Source organism: Gadus chalcogrammus, chromosome 5, assembly GCF_026213295.1.
Source record: "Gadus chalcogrammus isolate NIFS_2021 chromosome 5, NIFS_Gcha_1.0, whole genome shotgun sequence".
Classification (NCBI taxonomy): domain Eukaryota; kingdom Metazoa; phylum Chordata; class Actinopteri; order Gadiformes; family Gadidae; genus Gadus; species Gadus chalcogrammus.
The window spans coordinates 22,018,824-22,034,040 of NC_079416.1; the positions used below are offsets into that span (position 1 = coordinate 22,018,824).

Consider the following 15,217-nt stretch of genomic DNA (forward strand, 5'->3'; position numbering starts at 1 on the left):
GTAAGTGGTCTTTAGGACTAAGGTGGTTAGGGTTAGTAAGGATGAGGGTTAGTATGGATTAGGTAAGCTGTAAGTAGGATCAGATTGGTGTAAATCGGCTAAGAGAGGTGTAAGTAGGCTCAGAGAGGTAAGTAGGCTCAGAGAGGTGTAATTAGGCTCAGAGAGGTGTAAGTAGGCTCAGAGAGGTGTAAGTAGGCTCAGAGAGGTGTAAGTAGGCTCAGAGAGGTAAGTAGGCTCAGAGAGGTGTAAGTAGGCTCAGATTAGGCTCAGAGAGGTACGTAGGATCAGAGAGGTGTAAATAGGCTCAGATTAGGCTCAGAGAGGTACGTAGGCTCAGAGAGGTATGTAGGATCAGAGAGGTGTAAGTAGGCTCAGATTGGGCTCAGAGAGGTAAGTAGGCTCAGAGAGGTGTAAGTAGGCTCAGATTGGGCTCCGAGAGGTACGTAGGATCAGAGAGGTGTCGGGACTGACACATCTTCAGATAACAAACTTTACTATGAAGAATAAACCTTCGATCACACAATCAGCTATGTGTCATACTGTCACTCTGTACTTTGACTAAGGTCAAAGTACAGAGTGACCATACAATCAACACATTGTGGAAATTTATGAGACATGGGGCTATGCATTCATAATGTAGGTTTAGTCTAATGAAGTGATTTATATCACTAATGCAGACCGAGTCTATTGTAATGAGGTTTATTATAACACTAATGTAGTCTCTCTACAAATGAAGTGTATTATAACACTTATGTAGTCTGAGTCTTTACTCATAAGGTGTATAATAACACTAATGTAGGCAGTAGGCTTAGTCTTTACTCATAAGGTGTATAATAACACTAATGTAGTCTCTACTAATGAAGTGTACAACACATTAATGTCTAATGTAGGCTGAGTCTATACTAATGAAGTATATTATAACACTTCTGTGGGCTGAGTCTATACTAATGAAGTATATTATAACACTTCTGTGGGCTGAGTCTATACTAATGAAGTGTATTATAACACTAATGTAGGCTTAGTCTTCACTCATAAGGTGTATAATAACACTAATGTAGTCTCTACTAATGAAGTGTATAACACATTAATGTCTAATGTAGGCTGAGTCTATACTAATGAAGTATATTATAACACTTCTGTGGGCTGAGTCTATACTAATGAAGTGTATTATAACACTAATGTAGTCTGAGTGATGTTTACAACACAGTCCCTGCTGATGTATAGAATCATGACAGCGGCCGCAGACCAGTTTAGTAACAAGAGTTTATTTACAACAAACAGCCAACCCCCCGGGGGGGAGGGGCTCGTTTGTGCCCTGCTCAAGAGCACCGGCGCCCAGTGAGGTAGTCGCACCACATCGCCTTCTAATGTACATTACCCCAACCAAAACCTTTCCCAAACAAAGTCTGTCCTCTTCTTTCTCCAGCTTCCTGCAGTCCGCACGCCCCCGAGGCACAGCGCTAATGTCGGCCTTCAACACACACACACACACACTCTATACCGTATATACATTATACATAGCTGCCAGGGTGTCGGTCGGACAGGCGTATCAGAGAGGGAAGTCTATGGGCTTGAGAAAACCCGGCAGGCAGTCCAGCCGCTCGGCCGGCACGGAGCGCACCAGGGTCTGCATGGCCCTGACGAACAGGGAGGGGGGGGAGGCCGCCCCGGCCAGCCACCGGAAGGCCTCCGTCCCCACCAGGCGCCGCCACTGCTCCGGCTCCCGCTCCGCCAGCCGCCGGTGGAGGCCCTGGTGCGGCCGCGGGGTGAAGAGCAGCAGGTAGCCCAGGCACACCCGGCGGGCGCGGGCCTCCGCCGCCCCGCGGGCCGGCTCGCCGCCCATCCGCCGCAGCAGGGCGTCGAGGGGCGTGGCCCCGTCGGCGCCGTCGCCCAGCCCCGGGCTGGCGCCGTGGGCCAGCAGCAGCAGCAGGCACTCGGGCCGCAGCAGGTCGCACGCCAGCCGCACCGCCGTCTTCCCGCCGTCGGCGTCGTGCGGGCAGCCGCCGCCGCCGTCCAGGAAGCGGCGGCGGGCGCCCTCCGACGGGAGGTCCTTCAGCGCCGTCAGCATCATCTTCAGGATGGCCACGCGGCCGTAGCGCACCGCCGCCGCCAGGTGCGGCGGCCCCGACGCCCCGCAGCAGCGGAAGCTCCCGCTGGGGGGCTCCAGGGCGGCGACGGAGAAGCCGGCCAGCAGGTGGCGCGCGTAGGCCTGGTGGTCGTGCACCAGGGCGTAGAGGAGCGCCTCGGCGGGGCTGAAGGCGCGCGCCTGGCCGTCCGCCTCCCAGTGGAACACCTCCATGCGCCGCATGTCCTCCAGCAGCCAGGGGGGCAGGCCGTCGCGCACCGCCTGGTAGAAGGCCAGCGACGTCCGCTGGCACCGCTTCTCCGACTTGTAGTCCGAGCGGCCCTCGCCGTGCTGCACCTCCACGTCCCACGGCATCCTCTCAGCACTCTGCCCCCCCCGAGGGCGACCCCCAACACACGGTCAGGCACCACTAGGGCGACCCCCAACAGTCAGGCACAGCTAGGGCGACCCCCAACACAGTCGGGCACCCCCACAAAAAAGTCACGAACAACTAGGGCGACCCCCAACACTGTCAAGCACTGCTAGGGCACCCCCGAAAAAGAGTGACGAACCACTAGGGCACCCCCAACACAGTCAAGTACCGCTAGGGCACCGACTAGAATACACACTCAAAAGTATCGCGAGTAAGAAGCACAATCCAAGTCTGGAGTTTGCTCCGTGCACGGGTCTGTTGTTGCACCGAAGAGGAGTCAGTCACGAGAGAAGGCAGCGGCGGTAAACAGTAGCGGGGCGGTAGTTCAGTCTCCTGCAGCGGTTTCTCCAAACCCCCCTGCGCCGAACACCACGCGCTTTAAATACCCCTTAGCCGGACCCCCCGCGTGCGTCACTAGTGCACCCCATTGGCCCGCGACTCCGTCCAGTGTGTGCTGAAATGTGACATCACCACCTGTTTACAGTAGATCGTCCTCTGGCCGTGCCCTTATTTGCAGAGCGAGGAGGTATCCCCCCTCGTGACCCACTTGTTGTGGCCGACGCGTTTCGAGTGTCGCTGCTGCATAGCGAACATCGCGAACATCGCGGGGACTCAATGTTTTGCCCGGCCGCCGGCCGGGACGTGCGTCGGTCTGCGTTACCTCAGGAGCTCCGGGCGGCGTCTGTCCAGGGTCGCCTCGTTCTGTACACAAACACCCGTCGATGCGTCGATAGATCCACGCCTCAACACGACATCAACTATTGAGGAAACCGATTGTTACGATCAACACACGATCAATAGGAATGTCGCGACAGCGGTGTCACACGCAAACGGGACAATAACAATAAAAGTGCGTGTAGTGGTGTGTGCGTACCAAGTTGGCAGTCAATTACCAGAATAGGGATGTTTTGAATGATGTTGGAATCCGCACTGAAAGTACGGACGTCTGAGGAGCTGACCCGGCCGAGGGAGACTGTGGAGGAGTTAAGATAATGATGATGATGATAATGAGGATGATGGTGATGATGAGGATGGCGCCACCTGGCGGACCATTGGTGGAGATGATGAGGATGGAGTCCTGATGAAGAGGAGTGAAGAGAATGATGAAGAACATCCGAAAGAGCTGTATTGCTATGTACGTTTGCACATCAAATGATTATTTTAGTTATTTTGGCGCAATAAAGAACATATTAGGATGATAATTGTGGAGCCCTGAAGAGGAGTTTGTGAAGGAGATGAGGGTACAGTTCGTGGAGGAGTGTGTGAAGAAGCTAGTGGTGACAGCAGCAGCGCCATCTGGCCGACAGTTTGCGTTGACACAACCCGGAGTTCAACACGCTGAACCGAAAGACACGACCGCCTCCGCGTCCTCATCTCCACGGCTTCTGTTTCTGCTGCCAGGATGATCATCTCTGACGGAAATACACAACGTAGAACCAGCCGCCCATGTCGTTGTTGAGAGAGAGCGTTATTTAACTCTAAGAGGAGCACAGTAAACCTACTAGCTGATTACCTCAACTTTTATCGACCCCGTCCGAGTCTTAACTCGCATGGTCGCTCCGAAGCTGTGAACCAACACTGTTTCTCTGGGGTTCGGCGGTGCGTGGGGATGTCGGGATGTTTCTGAGTACGAGGCATTGACTGAGGTTCATGAGTCCATCATTAGCCCATTTGACGGATTACTTTGTCTGACCGCCCCGGCTAGCCTGCTAACTAGCCACAGAGCTAACTGCTAGCCTCGCTGCTAACACCTAGTTAGTATAGTTCAGTCTTTTCCACTGCAACTATGCCGGCGATGTTGGAGAAGAACGGCATCGAGATAACTGGAAAGAGACGGGGCAGGAACGCCGTAAACAACCCGAACAAAAGTTATCAGTCCAACGGAAACAGCGTCAACTCCTGGGAAGAGGGGAGTTCGGGCTCGAGCAGCGACGAGGAACACGGTGAGTGGTAGCCTCGGTCTCTCCCAACTACTTGGGCTCTTTCTAAATTGTTTAGTTTGGCACCAAACTGACTTCTGTTTGCGTCCAGGTGGCGGTGGGATGCGAGTTGGACCGCAGTACCAAGCCATGGTACCGGACTATGACCCAGGTAAACCTTTCTCACACGTCTTCAACCTGACCTGCTGAGTTGTCTTTTGAGGAATGGGTAGCCTCGAACATCCGGGTTGTGATAGCATAGAGTTTACTCATCTCTAACTTTGCTTTTCCTCATTTCGCTGATATAATCGTCCTTAATATAAACGTTATTAAACTTGTAAATAATATAACCAATTCTTAAGAAAAAAAACCTAATTAATATTATTCTTACATTTATTAGTTTTATCATCTATATAAAAAAAATATATATATTTCTTTGACCTCTAGGCCACCTTAAATAGTCGGAAATTTGAAAATCACTGTATGTGTGTGTGGTATGTATTTATGTACCGTATGTATGTAAAAGCATCTTTAGGTCTGAGGAGGGCAGCCGGTTGAGCTGGTGTCCCAGATGTTATTGAGGTGGTGTTCCAGATGTTATTGAGCTGATGTTATTGAGCTGGTGTTCCAGATGTTATTGAGCTGATGTTCCTGATGTTATTGAGGTGGTGTTCCAGATGTTATTGAGCTGGTGTTCCAGATGTTATTGAGCTGGTGTTCCAGATGTTATTGAGCTGGTGTCCCAGATGTTATTGAGCTGGTGTTCCAGATGTTATTGAGGTGGTGTTTTGCTTCCAGATGTGGCGAAGACGGCCCAGGAGCGAGAGAACCTGGGCATGCTGGTCTGGATCCCCAGCATCTCGCTGGCCGACACCAAATGTAAGACCAGCTCTGAGAACGGGATATTGGAGAGAGAGACCAGCTCTGAGAACGAGAGGGGAGAGAGAGAGAGAGAGAGACCAGCTCTGAGAACAGGAGGGAAGAGTGAGATCAGCTCTGAGAACAGGATGGGAAGAGAGAGACCAGCTCTGAGAATGGGAGGGGAAGAGAGAGACCATCTCTGAGAACGGGAGAGGCGAGAGAGACCATCTCTGAGAATGAGAGGGGAGAGAGACCAGCTATGGGAATGAGAGGGGAGAGTGAGACCAGCTCTGAGAATGTGATGGGAAGAGAGACCAGCTCTGAGAATGTGAGTGGAAGAGAGACCAGCTGTGACAACGAGAGGCAAGAGAGACCAGCTCTGTGAAACTTGAGGGGAGCGAAAGACCAGCTCTGAGACTGTGATGGGGGGAGAAAGAGACCATCTCTGTGGAACTTGAGGGAAGAGAGAAAGACCAGCTCTGATAATGTGAGGAAGAGAGACCTGGTCTGTGGAACGTGATGGGAGAGACTAGCTCTAAGAACGTGAGGGGAAGAGAGATACCAGTTCTGAGAACGTGAGGGGAAGAGAGCGACCAGCTCTGAGAACGGGAGGGGAAGAGAGAGACCAGCTCTGAGAACGGGAGGGGAATAGAGAGACCAGCTCTGATAACGTGAGGGGAGAGACCAGCTCTGAGAATGTCAGGGGGAAAGAGAGAGACCAGCCCTGAGAACTTGAGGGGAGAGAGAGACTAACTCTGTGGAACTTGCCTGGAAGAGAGAGAGACAAGCTCTTTGAAACTTGAAGGGAGAGACCAGCTCTGAGAATGAGAGGGGAGAGCGAGAGACCAGCTCTAGGGGATATGAGGGGAGAGAGAGACAGCTCTGGGGAAGGTGAAGGGAGAGACAGTGGTGCGGTATCACTGTGTGTGCTCACGCCGGTTCTCTCTCGCCAGTGGACGAATACATCGCCATCGCCAAGGAGAGACACGGCTACAACATGGAACAGGTGAGGTGGCCATGGATACACACACGCAGAGGAAGAGCGGTGTGGTCGGTGTCATCACGGCCATGTCCAGGCTCCAGCTGACCTGTGTGTGTGTGTGTGTGTGTGTGTGTGTGTGTGTGTGTGTGTGTGTGTGTGTGTGTGTGTGTGTGTGTGTGTGTGTGTGTGTGTGTGTGTGTGTGTGTGTGTGTGTGTGTGTGTGTGTGTGTGTGTGTGTGTGTGTGTGTGTGTGTCCAGGCGCTGGGGATGCTGTTCTGGCACAAGCACAACGTGGAGAAGTCTCTGGCCGACCTGCCCAACTTCACCCCCTTCCCCGACGAGTGGACGGTGGAGGACAAGGTCCTGTTTGAGCAGGCCTTCAGCTTCCATGGCAAGAGCTTCCACCGCATCCAGCAGATGGTGGGCTCCCTCTACTCTATACAACTCTATTACTACAGCACTACATTCATGCTCCCTCTACTCAATACAACTCTATTACTACAGCACTACATTCATGCTCCCTCTACTCAATACAACTCTATTACTACAGCACTACATTCATGCTCCCTCTACTCAATACAACTATATTACTACAGCACTACATCCACGCTCCCTCTACTCTATACAACTATATTACTACAGCACTACATCCATGCTCCCTCTACTCGATACAACTATATTACTACAGCACTACATCCATGCTCCCTCTACTTTACACAACTATAGAACTATAGAGCTACATCCATGCTCCCTCTACTTGATACAACTATAGAACTATTGAGCTACATCCATGCCTCTACTTTACACAACTATAGAACTGCATCCATGCTCCCTCTACTTTACACAACTATATAACTACAGAGCTACATCCCTGCTCCCTCTACTTGATACAACTATGGAACTGCATCCATGCTCCCTCTACTCTATACATTTTTAGTACCATCGTTGTGTGACCTTGATGAGTGTTTTTATGAGCAAATGTTAGGGAAATTCCCCACACAACTTAGCGATATGCTACAGGTGTCCGGGAAGCCTTAGCCTTACTCTGACCTTAAATATATCGCTGCTCAGACGGGAGCTATAACTATACATCGAGCAGATGGTGAAGATCTCTACTATATAATTACAATTGGGGCATTTAGCAGACGCTTTTATCCAGAGCGACTTGCATCGTTTAATACCCACGTTGACCCACCGACGGCAGAGTCAACCATGCTGGGCGACAGCCAGCTCGTCAGGAGCAGTTAGGGGGCACATCAACACTCTACTTTATCAAACTATATAATTATACATCAGCTGTGTGTGTGTGTGTGTGTGCGTGTGCGTGTGTAGCTGCCAGATAAGTCAATGGCCAGCCTGGTCAGGTTCTACTACTCTTGGAAGAAGAGCCGCAGTAAGACAAGCCTGATGGACCGCCACGCCCGCAAGCACAGGAGAGAGAGAGACAGGTACGCTCTAGTAACCATGGTTACCGCCACGCCCGCAAGCAGAAGAGAGAGAGACAGGTACTACACTCTAGTAACCATGGTTACAACTACATTCTGGTAACCATGGTTACAACTACACTCTAGTAACCATGGTTACATCTACACTCTGGTACCCATGGTTACAACTGCACTCTGGTAACCATGGTGACCATCATGCTCTGGTAACTAGTAAAGTTACTAATACCTGTGTGTGTGTGTGTGTGTGTGTGTGTGTGTGTGTGTGTGTGTGTGTGTGTGTGTGTGTGTGTGTGTGTGTGTGTGTGTGTGTGTGTGTGTGTCAGTGAGGATGAGGTGGAGGAGGGGAACGTGAACGCTCCAAGTGACACAGAATTCCAAGACCCGACCAAGGAGGTACCTGTCTACCTGTTCGTCCATTTGTCTGTCTCTCTGTTTACCTGTCTGTCAAGTTTCTGTTTGCCGACTGGTTTGTTTATCAGTTGGTAAAATGACTAGTTTGCTGGTTAACTAGGTAAACCCTGGCTAGCAGCAGGTCATTAGCTGGTCAGCAGCTCTAACCTGTTTCTGTTCTGTCGGTCAGGTGGGGTCGGCGGTGCCTGAGAGCTCCCAGGTGGCTCCATCCAGCGAGCAGAAGGTGAATATTTAACAATTATTTGCCGAAGGCAAAGTGAATAGTTGATTTTTTTTATCAGCGGTTTATTCGTTTACATAAGCGTGTCGAGACGACCGTCACGCGATGAAAACAAGTTTGAGATCTTAATCATGGGATATGCCCAATATCCCGAGATAGCAAACCAATCAAATTGCACCAACTTACGAGGTTCACGTGTAACATATACCAAATCATAAAAATCTATATCTCTATATCGATATGTCTCTATCTTTATCTTTTTAGATAGAGGTATAAAATGTGATCAGAGCAATGGCCTCAGTTGTACAGGTCCGTTGGCGTAGCCAATAGAAAACTGGAACACCATTTATCCTAATCTGAATCTGAATGACTTTGATTACATTTTATAGTACAAGGACACCGGTGCAATTCTTTGGCTTCGTTCCTCAACAGACATACACCTCAACATAGCAGCAACAATACAATAAAATAAAGTAATACGATTGTTAAAATAAAAACATGTAAAAAATAAGTAGCAGAAGGGGCAGTGGAACGAGCCACGGTTGATTCTAGTGCAAAAAAAACATTTCAGCTGGCGATAGCAACCATATTTTATTTTGCCGTTGAGATCCCCCTGTTTCCCCATTTGATTGATCAAAGTCTAAATAACGTGACCCCCCCCCCCCCACCCCTCGTGTCTCCAGCCGGCCCCCGTAGATAAGCCCGTCCACGTGAAGAGGGAGGGGCCCGGCTTCTCCGGGAAGACCCTGCAGAGGACCAAGAAGAAGCCGCCCAAAGGCATGCACCTGACGCAGGGCGACGTGGCGGCCCTGTCCTGCAGCGCCCCCGCTGCCAAGGGGGTGATACGGCAGCTGGACTCGGAGCTGGTCACCATCAAGCGACAAGTACGATAAAACACTGCCTCCAGTGGTCCATCATTGATTTTTTTCTGTAATGGATTTCTCTGTATAAATGTGTTTATAATAAGACCAACATTTAGTCTTTTCTTTATATTTTTTCTGATGGATTTCTTTGTAAATTATTTATTTATTCAATTTTTAATGATGAATTTGTGTTTAGGCAGTGCTCTTGTATCACTAATAGACATGTTAGAGTTTAACAGTTATTTTAATTTGAAATAATAAAAATGCAGCACTGGTTACAGTAAACAGCACAACGCTGCAACCGTTCGCAAGCTGTTACCGTACATAATACAACTAAACCGTGGGGTCAAGTGACCCCCGAGACTCAGCCGATCGCCTGATCATATGTCTGGATGGACCCCTGAATAAACAGTCGACCGGGCGTCATGACTGACTGGTCTCTCGTCCCTTTCAGATCCAGACCATCAAACAGGCCAACGGCACGTTGAAGGACAAGCTGACCTCGGGAGTGGAGCAGTACAGAATCCCTGAGGTACCCCCCCCTCACCCTCACTCTCACCTTTGACCTGTGACCCTTGACATCTGGTCTGTGGTGGTTTGGAGAACACTGCTGAAGAACGTTTTTTTCTTCCAGGTGAACCAGAAGTTCAACACCCGCTGGACCACAGAAGAGCAGCTCCTCGCTGTCCAAGGTAGGCCCCGCCTCTGGCGCTCTGACCAGGCTGGTTCTGGCCACAGGATGCTTGAGTCCTTGGCGTGCTCTAGGGTTGGGCCAATAATCAAATTTTGATCGCGCTTTCGATTTTAGCGTCAAACTATCACAAAATTAACATAATAACACAGGTTTTCAAATGTTTTCTTTTTTATAATCTTTTTTTTTATTTTTATGTTTTATAGAAAGGGCATAACAGCTGGATAAATATCTGTTTATCATTTTAGATTGGATCATTTTCTTTTTCACCATTTTGTGTATTTTTTTAAGGCAAAATATCAAAGTTCTCAGTTGCAAAAAAAATAATCGGAGAGACATGCTGAACAAATACAACATGTTTTCAAACTCAAAAATAATCGTTTGAATAATCGTGATTTCAATATTGACCAAAATAATCGGGATTATGATTTTTCCCATAATCAAGCAGCCCTAGCGTGCTCGACACACCCGCTGGTTAGTAGTAGCTTAGTGTTTAGGCCCTGCAGTGGTGGAACGAGCTGCTTGCAATGTCGCTCAACAGCTTCTGCAAAAGACTCAAGACTCAAACCTGTTCAGAGTTCACCTAGACTCTGCATGACCTCCCCCTCCCACTCTTCCTACTTATTGTATGTTGAACATCCTGGCTCTTAATGTACGCACTTATTGTATGTCGTTCTTAGTTATAGTACTTAGCTAGGATAAGATGGAACCATCTTTGTTGTACACAGGGAATGGGTAACCTTCCGTCCAATTTCAAATCTACCCTTCATCTCTAAAATCCTTGAAAAAACAGTTGCCTCCCAACTCCATTCTCACCTATCCCATAATAACCTATATGATCAGTTCCAGTCCGGTTTCCGCCCGCTCCATAGCACTGAAACAGTCAGTGCAGACAGTCAGACTCCTCCCCATCCGCATCCTCCTCGACCTGAGTGCAGCCTTTGACACACTCTGTCACATCACCCTCCTCAACAGGCTAGCTTCCATTGCCATCCCCCACACTCAGTTAGACTGGTTCAAATCATACCTATCAGGCCGCACTCAGTTTACTAAACGGAAGTCCTTTAAATCTATCCCCTCCTCCGTCACTTCAGGTGTGCCTCAGGGTTCTGTCCTGGGGCCCCCCCTGTTCATCAACTACCTTCTTCCCCTCGGCAATATCTTCCGCAAATTGAACATTCACTTCCACTGTTATGCTAACGACACCCAGCTCTACCTCACCACTAAGCCCTCGTCCATTCTTCCGCCCACCCACCTCACTAATTGCATCACTGAAATAAAAAACTGGTTCACTCTCAACTTCCTCAAATTAAATAGTAGCAAAACGGAGGTTCTACTCATTGGTACAAAATTAACTATCAAAAACAAACAGCTTTTCACTCACCATCGATAACTCCACCGCTCTGCTCTCCGTCTCTGGAAGTCATTACCATCCGAACTCAGAACCATTGATTCATTCCCCCTTTACAAATCACAACTCAAAACACATCTGTTCAGAACTGCCTATACCACCTGATGCCCGATACTATGTCTGTTGTTATAATTATTTATTTATCTTTCTTAATTTTGATTCTTTCTAATTACTTTTGTGTTACTCTATCCTTGAGTGCAGAGAAAGGCGCTTTCAAATAAAATAATAATAATTATTATTATTATAACGTAACAATTGTCAGTGCTTGGCACTTGGTTCTATGAACATCCTTACTGCACCGACAGAGATATATCGTTTCACCTTCTTCTGACAAATGTACCTATTGTAAGTCGCTTTGGATAAAAGCGTCTGCTGAACGCCCCGAGCGTTCATGCAGTAGCTCACCCGTCCGCCCTGTCCTTCAGCCATCAGGAAGTACGGCCGGGACTTCCAGGCCATCTCGGACGTGATCGGGAACAAGTCGGTGGTGCAGGTGAAGAACTTCTTCGTCAACTACCGGCGCCGCTTCAACCTGGACGAGGTGCTGCAGGAGTGGCAGGCGGAGCACGGCATGGAGGGGGAGAGGAGAGGAGGCGCAGGGGAGGAGGAGAAGATGGAGGTGTCTCCGTCTGCTGAGGAGGGAGGGGTCACGACCCCGGCCACGCCCGAGGAGCCGAAGGAGGTGGGGGAGAATGTCACGATGACCTGCGCTGTGTTACAATATCCACGCCATCAGTACTCACTATACTTAGGTTGAGTACGCAGGGCGTTCCAATTAAGATCGGGCGAAAATAAGTGTACTGAAAGGATGGTGTACTCAAAACGGTCAAACCTCGGAGTGTGGATCGATGCACACTTTTCGTACTCAACGGCAGCCATCTTAGCTAGGTAGCGGGAAGAGGCGGAGCCAGGCTGAGCCAACTTCGGCGCATTTTCCACATAGCCTGCATTAATTTAGTCATTTTGTATTTTTTTTTATTTTATAGCTTTTTATAGCTACTATGCGTAAAGAGTTCACCGTTCAAAGCGGGATGTTTATTTCAGGGGAGGAGCCTCGGCAGCAGTCGCGATCGTAACTTCCGGATAGTGCACCACAGAGTATTCGATTTGGAACGACACTGACATCGGATAGCCAGTAGGGGGCGATAATGTTATGTAGGGCAACACGCCGGAAGAACATTCATTCGCCGATTAACATCTTTTTTATTTACTTACATTTTTCTTTTCTAAATCCTTTCTAAAAGGTCAAACGTTTTCTTGTGGACGTTGGCATAAACGCAGGGAACCTACGTCACGCAGGGAACCTACGTCACCACTGTCACCTCCCGGCAGCCGCTCGTGCAGACGTTTAGATGCAGTTAAATCCATCCCCTCCTCCGTCACTTCAGGTGTGCCCCAGGGCTCTGTCATGGAGCTCCTCCGGTTCCTTATCTACCTTCTTCCCCTCGGCAAAATCTTCCGCAAATTGAACATTCACTTCCACTGTTCTGCTAACGACACCCAGCTCTACCTCACCGCTAAGCCCTCGTCCATTCTTCCGCCCACCTCCCTCACTAATTGCATCTCTGAAAATAAAAACTGGTTCACTCTCAACTTCCTCAAATTCAATAATAGCAAAACCGAGGTTCTACTCATTGGTACAAAGTCAACCTTATCAAAAACAAACAGCTTTTCACTCACCATCGATAGCTCCACCGTTTCACCCTCCTCCAAGGTTAAAAGTCTGGGTGTCATCCTAGACAGTACACTATCCTTTCAATCCCACGTCAATAACATCCCCCGGTCTGCCTAGTTCCACCTACGAAACGTCAATCGCCTCCGCCCTTCCATGACCCCCCCAAACTAGGGATCGACCGATACTTATTTTTTAGGGCCGATACCGATTTTTTTTTTATCAGCCTTAGCCGATGACCGATACGCTGATACCGATTTTCTTGAGCCGATATTTTGGAGCCAATACTACCCTGGAAATCCAAAGTTCTCGCAAGAGCACAATTTGAATTCGCTCAGCGAGTCACTCTGGGAACGAGCGATATACTCGTGTATATTCTGGGCCTCCCCCTGGCCCAGAACATTAATCAATCACATCGATGTATCAATATAGGCGGGCCAAAAGTGTTCATTAACCAGGGGCTTAGGGGTGTGGATCCGTTCACCACTGTCACCTCCCGGTCACTAGGCGGCGCTGTTGCGGCCGCCGCCCGGAGCCGACGTTTAGACGCAGTTCTTTATGTTGCCCCGTTTGTCTTCCAGGAGGAGCCCGCGACGCCCCAGACCTCCTGAGAAACACACACGCATACACGTACACACATACACACACACACACACCGATATAACGAGGATACCATGGCAACTGATGGCTGGGAGCTGGCAGCAGGAAGTGAAGAAGAACGCCTTGGATTCCAGCCCTCGGCCACTGGTCCCAGTAGGAGCTGGTGGGAGGTCACTGGTTTTTCCAACTGTTCAGGGTTTATGGAGCTGTCTCCACTTTAAAACTCTTGTCGTGTAGATTGGTGGTATGCTGTAAGTAATGACTATTCCTGTTAAACGCTCTATGGGAACAATCGATAGGCTTTGACCCTTTTAAGGCTCTTTTAAATCATGAACTCACGATTATTCTTTCTTTTTGTCTCTTCCTACATAAACTGTTATTATTCTGACTCTGCGTGTCTGCTTTGTCCGGAGCGTCTGGTGAATTACGGAGCCTGATGCCCATCAGACCGTAATCTTGGGACTGGTGAACTCCAGAGTCTGATCCCGGGGAAGTCCTGGGCTTCAGGACGCAGGGTGACGGGAATAGAAACAGAAAGGGCTCCGGCCCCGAGACAATAGGAGTATAATACACTACTGTCTAGTGGGGTTGGGAGCAATAGAGTGAAAGAATAGAATGAATGATCTCAGAATGAGCTTGAGATATTTGGGCGCTATAGATGAGACCCCAATGGGGTAGTTAGTTTTAGACTTTAAAGCAAAAACTAGAACATAACAAACATTGTTTAATTATTTAAATATAATTGCTTCTCAATTAGGTTAAGAACTAATTGAAGTATGCCTCATCTTAAATATTACAAGCCTATGCACAACAATATCAATGTTACTATAGTCCTGCTAAATGAAAATGATGAACAGTTCAACAGTAGTTCAAAGGAAAACGGATATGGTTTGTTGTGAATGAAGGTGTACTTGGACCGTTCTGATGGGGCTGGGGGTTGCAGAAGACTAGCGAAGGTTGGGAAGCACTGTCGAACAAAATCGGTGTATGAAGTGCAGCCTTTAATAAATGCATGAGCGTCCAGCCACCAGCGCCATCTACCGGCGCGGCTGCGGTCTGCGGTGTTTTTTCTGACGGGGATTTCCTGAGCGGAAGAAGCTGATGGGGCTTTCCAGTGTAACATCAACATATAAGCAGCGTCTGCTCGCCGTCACCCATGAATTTTAAAAAGCCAGTGTTTGAGGACCGTAGGTGAACGATGTGTTTGCACCGCGGGAGCTCGAAGGCGTGTAGCGGGTCGGGATGTGGCGGCTGGTCGGTGTAGCCGATTTCCGCGTCTGATTCATGTGAGTACAGAGCGGCCCGCTGCGCTATTCTGGAATAAATGTGGAGATTGGCGGCTCTTAATAAAGGCTAGGCTAGGCTAGGCTAACGCTAGGCTACGGCAACATTAGCCAACTGATAGTGGATGAGGTAATGTCAGAGCCCATTGTGTGCCGCTGAACGCGGAGCAGCGAGCCTCTGAATAACCCCATACCCGCGTCTCCTGGGAATAAAATGTACATTTATTGAAAATGTGTGTTGGTGGAGATGAGGGGCGAGCTCTGTCTGTCTGCACACCTTGAGGACTAATTAGGTGAGGTGGTGATAGTCTGGGCTGGGATGGGGAGAGGTGCTGATGGATGTGGGGCTGACGTGAAGGGG

The 15,217-nt window shown here is 49.1% G+C and overlaps 3 protein-coding genes across 5 annotated transcripts in view; 2 read left to right on the top strand and 1 right to left on the bottom strand.

The window, feature by feature from the left end:
- Positions 1-550: 550 nt before the first annotated feature.
- Positions 551-3,494, bottom strand: ankrd9 (ankyrin repeat domain 9). 2 transcript variants are annotated; one of them, XM_056589927.1, is made up of 2 exons: positions 3,392-3,494; positions 551-3,256 (listed from the first exon to the last, which is right to left on the bottom strand). In XM_056589927.1, the coding sequence occupies exon 2, from the start codon at positions 2,438-2,440 to the stop codon at positions 1,550-1,552; it is 891 nt and encodes a 296-aa protein (XP_056445902.1). In that variant the 5' UTR covers positions 2,441-3,256; positions 3,392-3,494; the 3' UTR covers positions 551-1,549. The 2 variants fall into 2 exon arrangements, with proteins under 2 accessions (XP_056445902.1, XP_056445904.1); XM_056589929.1 differs by having other exon boundaries at positions 3,373-3,485.
- rcor1 (REST corepressor 1) lies at positions 3,075-14,205 on the top strand. Of its 2 annotated transcripts, none has more exons than XM_056589923.1 (13): positions 3,075-4,441; positions 4,530-4,589; positions 5,216-5,296; positions 6,232-6,284; positions 6,519-6,680; positions 7,593-7,765; positions 8,029-8,098; positions 8,286-8,339; positions 9,020-9,220; positions 9,654-9,731; positions 9,834-9,891; positions 11,727-11,983; positions 13,555-14,205. In XM_056589923.1, exons 1-13 carry the CDS (start codon positions 4,285-4,287, stop codon positions 13,582-13,584), a joined length of 1,434 nt encoding a protein of 477 aa, XP_056445898.1. In that variant the 5' UTR covers positions 3,075-4,284; the 3' UTR covers positions 13,585-14,205. The 2 variants fall into 2 exon arrangements, with proteins under 2 accessions (XP_056445898.1, XP_056445899.1); XM_056589924.1 differs by having other exon boundaries at positions 3,079-4,441; positions 7,593-7,708; positions 13,555-14,202.
- A 413-nt stretch (positions 14,206-14,618) lies between these two features.
- The window catches only part of traf3 (TNF receptor-associated factor 3), a 19,689-nt gene continuing 19,090 nt past the window's right edge, over positions 14,619-15,217 (top strand). Inside the window, exon 1 of the mRNA XM_056589922.1 lies at positions 14,619-14,859. The gene's annotated coding sequence lies outside the window, so the exon portion shown is untranslated. The remainder of the gene's footprint in view (positions 14,860-15,217) is intronic.

Bases quoted from the DNA above. Each gene is read 5' to 3' on its own strand.
- rcor1 (XM_056589923.1), top strand. From the start codon at position 4,285: ATGCCGGCGATGTTGGAGAAGAACGGCATCGAGATAACTGGAAAGAGA. The intron at 6,285-6,518 runs GTGAGGTGGCCA...GTGTGTGTCCAG, and splicing joins ACGGCTACAACATGGAACAG to GCGCTGGGGATGCTGTTCTG. The intron at 9,892-11,726 runs GTAGGCCCCGCC...CCTGTCCTTCAG, and splicing joins GCAGCTCCTCGCTGTCCAAG to CCATCAGGAAGTACGGCCGG.
- ankrd9 (XM_056589927.1), bottom strand. From the start codon at position 2,440: ATGCCGTGGGACGTGGAGGTGCAGCACGGCGAGGGCCGCTCGGACTAC.